Below are 13,391 nucleotides of genomic sequence, written 5' to 3'. Positions count from 1 at the left end.
TGTGGATGAGAGAATAGAATTGAATCCCAGTCTTCCAGAGTTAACAGTCAGCTATTTAACCACAACACTAGCCTTCCTCTTTATAGAGAAAAATTGCTGAGATAAAAATAGTGTAAATAGGGAACGAAAAGAAGTGATTCTGGATTTCCTAAGTAGGAAAAAAATCATTCTTATTATAATTACTAGGATAGTTTAAATTTAAATAGTATTTTATGCTATTAGGTGCTTTTATATCGACTGATTTTAATACTTCCAAAAATATATAATTTTATCTGTACGGATACTACTTCCATTGATGCACCAATATAAATAGAAACTCTTTGATGCCTGATAAAACAAATTTCTGTGATCAAAATTAGTGATAAGCCTCAGCTAATTTAGCTGGGCTGGATCTTGATGATAGACTTTGGTTCTTTTTTGGCTCCATTCTCAAAACTTTTCCAGCTTGGTGTAGGACCTTATAAAGATTGTTCTCCATTTGAACTAACATCACAAATCCAGAGTTGTTTCCACAGATGAGGCAACAGAGGGGAACTGAAGTGGAAGTTCATGTCAATCATTGTAGAATGGAAAGAGCACAGGCTTTTGACACTGATGTCAAAAAAAGTTGGGTTCAATTCCTTATTCTGGTGTTTACTACTTAAGTAATCTTAGGTAAGTCACTTAACTCTCCATTTTCTTCATGTGTAAAATGAAGGCGTTAGTCTAGATGGCCTCTGAAGTTCTGTCCAGATTCAAACCTGGCATCCTATGATCTCTGATCAACTTAAATTATTTTAGCTAAAAGTGAATTCTATAGCTAAGATAGAGCAGTATAACTATTGTATTATTAAGAACTTACCCTCTAATTAAAGCAGTTAGGTTTTACAATGGAAAGCGCATCAATTGGCCTTAGAGACATGACTTCTTGTGTTTCAATCCACATCAGACCCTTACTACCTATGTTACCTAAATATTCATCCTTTCTAGGGTTATCATGATAATCAAAAGGAACAACATTCGTAAAGGTACTTTTCGCAGTGCTTGGCACATAGTGAGTACTTAATAAATATGTTTGTTCATTTAACAAGTGCTTATTCTCCCATAGATGCTGGATATGGACCCAAAATTATATGACTAGATGTCCTGTCAACACAACAGATATAGGATGTTCCAGTGCACATCGATCCCGTTTCTTCCCCAAATGGCTCCTATTTCTGACTTTCCTATTACTATCAATGGCACCATCATTTTCACCTCTCATTGAGGCTTGGAATCTTGAAGCCAAAGCCCTTCCTTTTTCTTCCACACCTTACTTACCAACCTATCACTCTCCCCTGTGGCTCCAAGAAGCTGTAGTAAGTGCATCACATACATCCTGGTAAAGCTGTAGCAGAAGATGGGCTAAACCAGGTTGAGGGTAACTGACAGACAATCCATTGGTGATTTGGGGGGTGTCTACCCCAAGTATGTGAAAACTTTTCCTGGGGGAATGAAATGGGTGAATGTGAACAGTTTGTTCCAATGGTCATGAAGGCAGTAGAAGAAAGCACAGTGGAATAGCTTAAGTTTGGTCATACAGTCATTGAAGATTCCAAGGACATCCACTGCATCTCCAGTCATTGCCAGCTGTCTTGACTTTTGTCCTGCCACTAAACTTTAATGATTCTGGAAGAGAGTCCATGACTTTGTGCAACTCTGCTCACTAATATTCAATTCAGGCATGAGTCAAGACATCACCCTGTGATGCCACTGGTCCCCTTCAAAAAACAAAGGATGAGCAACAAGTAAGAGAGCCAGATTTGACCCTGGATTGCTTGAATCAAATCCAAAACTCTTTACATGATGTCACCTTTCTGATACAAAAGTTAGCAGTAAATAGTTATCTTATTGTCATGGTAATCTTTTGATATATGGAACATATGATGCCTAATTTTGTTTCTCAACCTACACAGATATGATTAGTCTTTTAAAATAACAATTTTGGAAAACAACTTGAGATATATTTTTATGTCAAAGGTAGGACATTTATTTTGTTTTTACATAATTGTATGTATTATATATACATAATTGTATAACAATTTTTTAAACTATGTAAAATAGAAAATACTGAGTTTCATGTTGCTCCTCGGAGAATAAAGCAACCAGGAAACCTGGAAGAGCCATAAATGCAAGCACTCTGATAAACTGTATTACAGGTTAAATCTTAATGCCATCCCAAGGCGGCATTTAAGAATTCTTTAGTTGAATTTAAAAAAAAAAAACATCTTAAAGGAATATTATCCCCATTAGCTAAGAACGTAATGCAGAGGATTTGGTAGTAATGGCTGTCAAAGTGTAAAAAAATGAATACTCAAGTCTCTTAGATTTGGAACACTGACTCTAAAGCTCAAATTCAAATGATTTTTCATTTCCAAACTTACTTTAAAAAAAGATGGGAGGGTAAAATAGAGGACAGGTAATAAAACATGCTGCTGCAAAAGTGTAAGTGCAACTTTAAGCTTTAATCACTTAAAACCGCACTAAGAGCATTGGAATACCCTGTGTATATGTAAATGACATCAATTTTAGAATAGCCACAAGAATCCTGCCCACCTCAGAATGGTGCTAAGTGCTACACAATAATGCCTTACAGGGCATTGTTGCTATCTTCTTGGGGCACAATAGAAAAAGAAAGGAATTTGCAACCCTAACTTACATATCAAGCTGTCTAATGCCAAATTTCTGCTTGGACTTTGAGCTGGGGAACTACCAGAATAGCTGATTAAGAAAAAAAAATCTTGACCTGATGAGTTCTTTTATTGTACCAGCAAAATGCCACTGTGGGCCCAATCCAAGGAAAGATCTGAGAGTAAGTTAAATTTTGGACAATTTTAAACAGATTGACAATATCCCTTTTGAAGACCTGGTAACTGAAGATGGCTCCAGAAGATGGGAGCAGCTCAGTGCAAAATGGAAAGTCAAGAAGCAGTTAGATGTCAGAGGCAGAGAGTAATAGTAGTTAGAGAGGTGAAATAGAATTGTAATAAATTACTTGTCCAACATCATCTAAACCAGGACTCAACCACAGATTTTTTGACTCCAAATTATTTTTTGTTCTCTTCAGTCTACTACTTCTCACAAGTTCTTAGCCTTTCAGTAGACTTTAGCTGGGGAAAATGGAAAATAAGGGTAGGTTTCTAATTTGAAGATTAATTTTGCTTATCACCAAGATTTATAAATTATTTTGCTAAGAAGTACTAAGATTAAGCACTGAGAAATGATTGGTGGGGCGCAGTATAGTAAGAAAGAAAAAAAAAAACATTGTTCCCTCTCCTGTTCACCTTCCCCCATGATGTCCTTTCTACTAAGGAAGGATTATTTTTAGTATCTACTTTGTGCCAAGCACTGTGCTAAACATTTTACAAATATGATCTAATTTGATCCTCACAACAACCCTGGGAAGTAAGTGCTATTATTATCTCCATTTTATAGTTGAGGAAACTGAAGCAGACAGAGGTTAAGTAATACGCTTTAGGTCACAGAACTAGTAATTGTCTGAGGCTGGATTGGAGCTTGGGGCTTTCTGATACCGGGTTCTCTGTTCTATGCATTATACCACCTAGCTGCCTCTGTCTTTCCACCAAAAAATAAAGCTACATCCTCATCTAAGCAGGATTGAAAGTGAATATAAAGGAAATCATTGGCTGCATAAGCCTCAAGAATATGATCTTCTGACAATATCCATGGCTTTACTCCATGAGTAAACAATAGTAATGAGAAAGAGAAAATCTAAAGTTGGGATTTTCAAACCTGCGTTGATGAACTTGTTTGTTTTTTTGGTAATATTTTGATGACTGATTTTTATATGATTGACTTCCTTTTAATCCTATGTATTTGTTTTTATGCATTTAAAGATATTCTTTTGAGAAAGGGCCTATGGACTCTACCAGACTGCCCAAGGGGTCCATGACACATAGAAGGTTAAGAACTCTCAGTCTAGCACTATTATTATACCTTCTCCAAAAGGCCCAATTATAGCATTGATAGAAAAATCTCCTGCCCTCCTTCCCCCTAGAAATGTGTAAACTCCACATTAGATTGCTAACTTTAAAAAAGAGAGAAAGCAAGGAAAAATCAAGATAAGATTATTATGTATCAATCTAAAACAAAAGAAGGAAAAGATTCCATTATAGTTCATAGGATCACAAAGCCACAGAGGTCATTTAGTCCAAACTTGAATGGAAATTTCATCTACAAAATCCCTGATAACCAACCACCCAGCCCAGAGGCATAACTAGGAAAGGGAAGCTAGAGCTTTTCCCTAGAGTGATGAAATTCAGAAGATGACAAAAGTACCATTCCAATAGCCAAAGACATAGCCACCCAGCCACATCAAAAGCCCGTAGGACACACTGGGTGTTTCTTTGCCCAAAAACAGTACCTCAGGTTAGTTCCTCCCTTTACCAAAGATGGAAAAACCCCTAATGATGGCTCTAATACAGCCTTCTCTTGAAGGCCACCAGTAATGGCAAATTTATTCCTTCCCAATGTAGCCCCTTCTACTTTGGAATAGTTCTAATAGTCAGTAGAACTTTATCTGAGTATTGAAAGAAATTTGTCTCTGAAACTTTTAGCCATTGCTGATAGATCTGCTCTTTTGGACCAGATAAAATAAGTCTAAATAAGTCTCCTTTTAAAAGCTAGCCTTTCAAGTCCTTGAAGGAAGTTGTCAGGTCTCCACAAGTCTTCTATTCTCCAAAGATTTTCAGTGCAGCAGCCCTGTGAGGGTGGAAGAAAAATCCAAGGATGCAAGTAGTAGATTATTATAGAATGGAAGAAAATGTAAAGCTAAACAACCTTATACTCACATGGTGAAGGAGCCAGGGGGAGCAGAAACTCTCCTCAGGTCAGTGGTTTGCACCTTATGGATACTAGAGGCAGCAGGGAATGAGCAGCGAAGACAGAGTCAGCACAACAGCGTGGACAGACAAGGAACAAGCCAGGAGAGAGAGAAAAAGACACACAAAATTTAAACAGAAATTAAATGAGTGTCTCACCAAAAGGTGAATGAAAAGAAAATGAAAATAATGCCAAGCATGGAAGGCATCCAAGAAGCAGGTGATAGGGATAAAGCAAGGGAAACAAATGGAAGGGGCTGTCTCCAAGGCCCATAAGCATCTGAGCACTGGGAGAATTAATGGTGATGGGTCAAATGGAAGGATGGTACCATGATCCATCCATGCTAGGATGAAGGTGACATCTGGGAGAAAAATATGGTTACCACTTCTTCCTCTAAGGTTTCAAGGACACCAATTGAGGGAAAAATATATTATATATATGTATAAATGGTCTTTGTAGTCAGTACCCAAAATCCCAAGAGAGTTTCTGGGGTGTCAAGGCATGATCTAGATGAAGGTTGCCCTTGGACACAGCCCCCTTAAATTCTTGGATTATACAACAGCTTTATATGAGAGGTAATCTTTCAAGCCCAGACTATACAAGAGTCAGTAAATTGACATTGCAAAAGTACCTTAAATGTCCTTAGGTCCAGATAGAAGTCATTACCACAATTTCAGAGCAAACACCAGACAAATTCAGGCATTCTCATAATTATGCAAAATACTTCAGGGGACAGACTATTTTCATAAGATCAAAGATTAAGAAATTATGGGGACTGCTGATGTCATCTGGTCCAACCTCTTTGTTTTAAGTAAAGAAGGAATATGATATTCAGAAAAGATAAGCTACTTTCTTCTTGAATAGAGGTGCTCTGGGAGGAAGACTTGAGTTCAAGTTTTGCCTCTAACACATAAAGTCTACATGCCCCTGGACAAGTAATTTAAGATCTCAAGATTGTAGACCACTCTCTTATATGATTAATTGCAGAGAAGGTATTGAGTTGCATGGGTAGAGGCAGCTTTTCTCATCTAGGATTTCTCTATTACAATGACATCACAGTCCCTATCTCTTTCCCTAATATAAGTATGCTAAGAAGGAAGAGGAAAAAAGAGGAAGAAGAGGACAAGAATGAGAAAGGAGACAACCAGAGAAAGACACAGAAAGGAGAAACAGAGACAGAGAAGAAAATGAGACTGAGACTTAGACAAAGAGACACAAACAGAAAGCTCTGAGATGTGGGGTCCAAAGTCCAGAAAGGACATTTCTCCCTTTATCAAAATTGTTTATTTTGCTCTTTTCCTAAGTCACTTCAGCTGTCCTAGACATTATCCTACCCAACTTCTACAACTAGTAGGTGTGATAAGTGCCCTGATAGTTTTACCAATTTGTCTGAATTCTCTAGTTATCAAGGAATTTTTTTTAGTTATTATAAAAAAGAAAACTTGGGGAAAAATAAAAGTTCACATTTATATAGTGTTTTAAAATTTGCTAAGTCCTTTACATACTTTATCTAGTTTGAGCCTCTTAAGAGTTCAGTGAGACAAGAATGACAATTATTACCGTCCCCAATTTACAGTGAAGGAAACTGAATTAGGGTTAAGACTTTAAACTGAAGCTTTAAGGGATTTTGATGAAGGTCAAACTATTAGTTAATTGTGAGATTTGAACTATTGAATTCACCAAGGATAACGGTAGTGTTTATATAACACTTTTAAGGTCTGTAAAGTGCTTTACACATATTATAGCATCTGATACTCACAACAACCATTTTAGGTAAATGTTAGTATTAGTCCCATTTTACAGAAAAGGAAACTAAAGCTGAGGAAGATTAAATGACTTTTTTAAGGTCACAAACCTTTAAGTGGCTGCGGTGGGATTTAAATCCATCTCTAGCCTCCAGTAAAATAAAAGTGTCGAAGATGACCTCTCAGATCCTTTCAAGGTCTAAATTTATAATTCTCTAATCAGGTCTTTCCTCCTCCATGATAAGAATAATATTTGTCATTTTACGATCCTCCTCCATCTCTGACTGCAACTCTCACTCACTATGGGTAAGGGAGAAGGGAGGAAAAGAAGAAGGAAATAATGAAAAGGAGAGAAAGGAATAAAGGGAAGGAAAAAATAGAGGGTGATGGAGAAGAGGAAGGAGAGAATTACGGGGAAAGGGAAAATGAGGAGGTGGGGAAGTCATGATGAAATAAAAAATGAGAAATATTGAGAACCTTAAGGTTTTATATCTCTGGGCTTTGTAGTTTGCCATTCCTAAAGCAGGTCAAGTTTAAATCCATCTCACATCTCTCTGTCCTTGGCCATTAGAAAAAGGCTGCCTGTTCCAACTAATAGCTTTTTGTGTACACAAGGAGGATGGAAACCAGGTGCTCAGTTCAAAGTCCTTTATTTACAAACCATGCCACAGGATAATAGAAACAATCAGTCTTTGGATAGAGTGAGTGTGGAAGAAGAAGTCAGCACTTCTTGTTCTCCCTCCTAACGACTAATTACAAATTGGCTCAAGTTAAGAGTCAAACTTAGACTGTACTACAAAGCAGATTAAGCCCTTTTGGCTTCCTCCCTCCTTACCAGCTGCCTTTCAGAGAAAGCACGGTAACCATAGCTCATTCTGCCATCATATTAATGGTACAAGAAAGACTGCCTAGATAATGCTCTTCTTTCACTTTTGTGTGATAGGTATTTATGACAGCTGGACAAGGAAAAAGTCCATGTACTGTGATGAAGAGCTTGCATGGTATATACGCATCATTGAAGTAGACAGAATATGTCCATACAGTTTTCAAATAGATAGGACTATTCAGGAATCAGAAAGTAATGTGTTCCTCTCCTCCTGTCCACTAAGAACATTGAATATCATCATCAAGACCCCAAAAGATTTCAAAAGGCTGCAACAAGTTGCTGAATCTAAGTTATTCTGATTCTTTGATGGGTGCATGAGCTCATCAGTATGAGAACTCTCTCCACTAGAGCAGATTTAGACCTCTCCAAGCCTTAAAGCTCCATGTCTGGGTTCAAAAATCAACTACTTATGTACAAAATGAGAGGCCTGAAAGACATGAAAGTGTAGGTTTGTATTAGACTGGCACCAGGCAACAATGCAATATCACTGCCCACATTTTATGACAATTAAAATTATCCTAAAATTGGATTGGAACACTTTTTCAGGCAGTAACCTATTCCAGCACTAGAAGTGATCAAGTAAGAGTTTTCTGCCCAGGATAGATATTCAACTAGTTCTTTTCTAGAGTCCCTGACAATTCTCTGATGCTATGATTCGATAATCTTTTTCTGTTGGCATTGGAATTGTTGGCAACCTCAACTTATTCTGAGGTTTAGTATGGTACTTCTTTGTGTCTTCAGAATCCCATTCTTAAAATCCTACCATTGCTGTTAGTTGACTTCCACTGAAAAACTTTATCTCATGAAATCCTTTCATTCTTCTGAACTCTCTAAAATCTGCTCTCTCTAAAACTAATGTTAAATAAAAACTAAATCTGGCTTTCTTCTCTTCTGACACAAACTCAAAGAGAGAATCATTTCTTCTCCTGCTCTTACACCCCGCCTCTTATCCCATCTAGTATTCATCTTTTATATGCCAGGAAAGAGTTCATGTATTGGTAAGAATGTGATCCAGAAGAGATTTTCCCCATGAGGTTCCTCTACCTTTTAAAAAATAAATTATCATTAAGAGAAGTGAAAAAAATAGTTTCTTGACTTTTGACTCCAGTCTTATTTTTTTAGACAGCTGAAGTTTCCCCTTGCTACCATATCACACATCTCTCCTAGGCTTGTGATTTATTTCTCAACATATTTTAGGATCAATTTCTCATCTACTTTGTCCATTTGGTCCACCAATAGTTACGTTCCAATGGCAAAACTATGTCTGCTTCTTTCCCCCATGGATCTTCATCCCAAGTCTCTCCACCATGCTTCACTCTTCTGCTGCCTGGATTTCCTCACATGAGCATATCTTCTTGAGTATATCTCCATAATACACAATGTGAATAAATGTCTGTTGGATTATTGAATTGAATAGCCGAGTTGTCCTGAGAGGGATATAACTCAAAAATAAGGATGTAAGATGAGTTAGCAAAAATAATTTTAATTTGTTCTGGTGAATAAAACCAGGGGTGCATTAAATGAGGCATGATAACAGCAAAATATATAGCATCTTCTAAAGATAATCTTTTATAATAATATCTCATTAGTTATTTCATATAATAATTTTATTTCATTTAATTTTTTAAATAAAAATCCTACTGTCATGTTGATCTGATATAAAATATGGCTGTTGGATAAAAGTATTTTTTTCTAATCATTTGGCTCTGATAAAAACAACACTATAGGGGGCAGCTGGGTAGCTCAGTAGATTGAGAATCAGGTCTAGAGACAGGAGGTCCTAGGTTCAAGTCTTGTCTCAGGCACTTCCCAGTTGTGTGACCCTGGGCAAGTCACTTGACCCCCATTGCCTACCCTTACCACTCTTCTGCCTTGGAACCAATATGCAGCATTGGCCCCAAGACAGAAGGTAAAGGTTTAAAAAACAAACAAAAAAAAACACTATAAAATGTTATCAGATTACTATAACTTCGTATCAGTTCCTTTGAATTCATTTTTATGAATGCTAAATTTGCAAACTTAGCAAAGATTCTTGATGGGTTTTGTGTATGTGTGTCATAGATATCTATGGCTATCTGGTGGCCCATCTCAGAATAATATATTTGGAATAAAAGAAATGCCATGTTTCAGGAAAAGGCTAGTAAAATTGAAGTCATAGGTTGTTGTTTTTTTTTCCATCCAAGTTCACATAGCCCCTGAAATACAACTACATAACCATGGGAATTTTATGAATCCCAGGTTAATTAATCCTTCTCTGAAGTGACAGCAGTGGTACATTTACTATCTGTAGGAACTGAGAAGAGCGTATTAATTTCCTCTTCCTGGTAATGGTTTATATAGTTGAGGAAAACTGGAGGAGAAAAAGAACTGTGAATGCAAAAGCACACTGGATTTAGTCAGAAGACTTAAATTTAAATCTCATCTCTTCTACCTGGCACTTGTGGGCAACCTTGGCAAAGTTGTTTGATTTCACTAGATATCAGGTTCTTGTTCTAGAAAGTTCTAGAATATGTTGATATCAAATTCACTTGCACCTTTACCCCTAATGATTCTGTTAGCCTATGAACTCTCCAATCCAATCCAATGCAATGATCTTTTATTAGGTGCCTATCATGTGTGAGGCACTGTGCTAGGCTTCTAGGAATACAAAGACAAAAACAAAGAAACATCACAATACTGAGTACTGTGTAATTCAAATTCTATCTCAGATAATGGGCAGGCTATGTTGATTACCTAGGAAGAACAACTTGTAAATCAAAAAGGTTACTAAAGCAGAACAATTCATGGAGCAGACAGTGATCCTTCTTCCTAAGTATCTCTCTTTTCCCCCCATAGAATAGCATTCTACCTCATTACCATGCTCAGCTGTCAGTCAGGCATACATAAGATCCCCACTGGTGCAAGGTGAGTTTCATTTGCTCCAATATTGTTCTTCAACTAGTGATTGCTTCTGATATGGCTTGGGAGAAATGAATCCAGCCATGGATTCAGAAGAGAAGGGGGAAATAATTGGCACTAAGTATCAACTCTTCCCTAATAGAAAGGAAAAGGCAGGAAGAATACTAAATAACCTCCCCAAATAATACCATCTTCCATTGGATGAGTTCCAGGGAATTTAGGAGGAGTTCTGAGAAGAGAGGAAACAGAAGTTAAAGGAAACCCCTCCTAACCTCACTTTCAGCAGACACTCTCACTTCTAAAAGAGGACACACACTCATTTCCATCTCAGGAATATGCAATTCTAACAAAGAACATAATATAATCTAACAGTATAATAAAAGATGCACCGTGACAGAGAGATGAGTCAGATGGATCTCTATGAGCAATTGGCTTTGACTTCAGTTTCAGGAAATCCCAGGATGACATTAAGATAGGTATATAAACAGCGGTATTCAAGAAAAATGCCTTTATGTAAACTCAGTGCAATCAGATTTTTCTCTAGTCAATGAGGAAATGAAAAAACACTGAGGTCTTAACATCTATTTTTCTACTCTCTCCACAAAGTCCTAGTCCTAGTAGCTGTTAAATATTCTCTTCTTATTCTTCCTTTTCCTTAAGCATTTATGACTACCAGTAAAATCAAATATTATCTGGAAAGAGCACTAGCTCTTTAGCCAAAAAAATATTTCAATTCTTTTTTCCCCTTAAGATTAGTCATGTAATCAATTAGCATGGTCTCAAGGGCACCAAGTAAATTCATGGACAAATTTTGTTACAGTGTAATAAGGGTCAGGAAATGTTTTAACATAAGGAAGTGTCAAGTAGGGCAAGTGTTGGTGGGACATAAAATTGGGAAGCATGAAGCAACTCTATATCTAGAGGACAATAGTGAAAGATGGGAGGAGATTATATAAAACAGAGAATAATATGCCAAAGATGAACTTTTGCTACTTCATGATTTTGTGTAGGACCAGCTCTGGATAAAACTACCTCTCTCTAAATAATCTAAGACTACTAAAAACTAAAGGCATCTCTTTGGTGAAATAAGTAGAGAGATTCACCTACTGTTCCATTAAGGATGAATAATTTGAAATTACTCTGCCCCCAAATCAAACACACTTGAACATCAAGCGAAAACACCTATCATGCACAAGATAGTACTTTCTACTAAAAAGGGGGATACAGGACGCCACACAATAAAACAAACACATGATGCATTTTTCCATATGCTACAAAGCAAGGAACCACTAGGGTCCCTGGGATTTTCTTTTTTTCTCATACATACATATACAGGGAGGCCACCAGTCAATCCATGCACATGCTCTGAATTTTCCTCTCTAAGTTCTGCCTCACAGTAATAATTTAAAGCAAAAATATAACTCACTCATTAAGTAAAGGCATGGATGTTCTCCTCTTGCTCTTCTGCACCATGTTGGCCTGATTTCTCAGGGATATTCGAATCAGAGCAGGGGCCAACTTACAGGGCTCTCCGTCCACTTGCATGGGGATGGATTTATATGTTAGTAGCATTACCTCCCGGCACTGATGCAGCCTTTCTCCATGGCCTCCAACTTGCAGAGCAGCCTATAGAATCAAAAGAATGAAAAAAAGGTGGAATTGACACTCAGAACAACTGGAATTTCTTAGGCTGTTATTTAACTCAACAATTTCCTGACAAAACATGTTGGAATTTGCCGTCCACAATGGGAAAGAAAAGATGTGTACCACAACTTGATAAATGCACTCTGTTCTTGTTCTTGCAAGAATTACTAGCCACATGACCTTAAACTATTTACTTATCATTTCTGGGTTTCAGGTTCTTCATCTGAAAAAAGAAGGGATTTGACTAGATAATTTCTGAGATGCCTTCTAACTGTGACATTCTAAAACTTTAGGTTAAAACAAAAATGACAATTTATAAATGTATTGGTAGGACTGCTTATAATTCTTGCTGGCCACTTTTCACCTCCTCTAATTTCTAGCTATATACCACTGGGCTAGGGAACTTGGGCATCAGTACAAATCAGTATACCAGCAAAAAAATCAATGGAAAGGTAATGCAGAAGAGGCCAAAGAAATGAAAAAAATAACATAAATCCAGTTCTAAGTGATTTTTTTTCCAAAATGATAAAATGTTTAACTTTCAAAAGAATCCACAAGATGATCATATATATGGCTGATTTTTATCCATTCATTGACTATTGCTTTTTACTTGTATACACCTAGGATTTTTATCCTTCATGAGTCAATGTATAAAGAGGAATAAGGTAAATCAATTCTGGAAAAGTAGGTTGAAGTCATTGTGTGAAGGGCATTGAATACAAGTTCCTATAAGTAACAGGGAGTCACTCAAAATGTTTATTCAAGGGATTGACATGTTAGACTTCTGTCTGATGAAGATTATTTTGGTAGTTGTATGTAGGCAGTATGGATTAGTGGACAGGATCCTGCACTCAGGAAGATCTGGGTTTAAATCTTCCCTCACATAAGCACTCTATGGTCTGAAGAAATCACCCAACATTTGGGAGCTAAGTTTCTTCATCTGCAGAGTGAGAGGATTGGATGTGAAAAATTTTTAAAGCCCCTGCCAGCTCTGTTTCTACAATCTTAGTAGCCCACTAGTAGAGACAGAGAAAATGCAGTCAAAGAGCATGGATAGAACCTATTATAATAATCCAGGTGAGAGTTTTTGAAAGCCTGAAATAGATGATGGTAGTATGAATGGAGTAAAGGGAATGGATATGATAGATGTTAAAATTACTTTCTTTTGTTCAACCTATTCCCTTTGATTGAAATAATGCCAATTAAATAATAATTTATTTAATAAATAAGAAATAAAATAAATATTAATGTGAAATAAATATCAATGATGTGACAAAGAGAGAGAGAGAGAGATAGAGATAGAGAGAGAGAGAGAGAGAGAGAGAGAGAGAGAGAGAGAGAGAGAGAGAGAGAGAGAG

General features: G+C 36.9%; 1 protein-coding gene across 1 annotated transcript in view; it reads right to left on the bottom strand.

Moving 5' to 3' along the window:
• The window catches only part of DGKI (diacylglycerol kinase iota), a 611,386-nt gene that overhangs the window by 204,972 nt on the left and 393,023 nt on the right, over positions 1–13,391 (bottom strand). The window contains 2 exon segments of the mRNA XM_044677460.1: positions 4,830–4,892; positions 11,816–12,015. Of these exon segments, the coding sequence (XP_044533395.1) occupies positions 4,830–4,892; positions 11,816–12,015 (263 nt within the window).

Source organism: Gracilinanus agilis, chromosome 5 (assembly GCF_016433145.1).
Source record: "Gracilinanus agilis isolate LMUSP501 chromosome 5, AgileGrace, whole genome shotgun sequence".
NCBI lineage: Eukaryota > Metazoa > Chordata > Mammalia > Didelphimorphia > Didelphidae > Gracilinanus > Gracilinanus agilis.
Note: the sequence above shows the minus strand (reverse complement) of the source record. Positions and strands in the feature narration are given on the sequence as shown.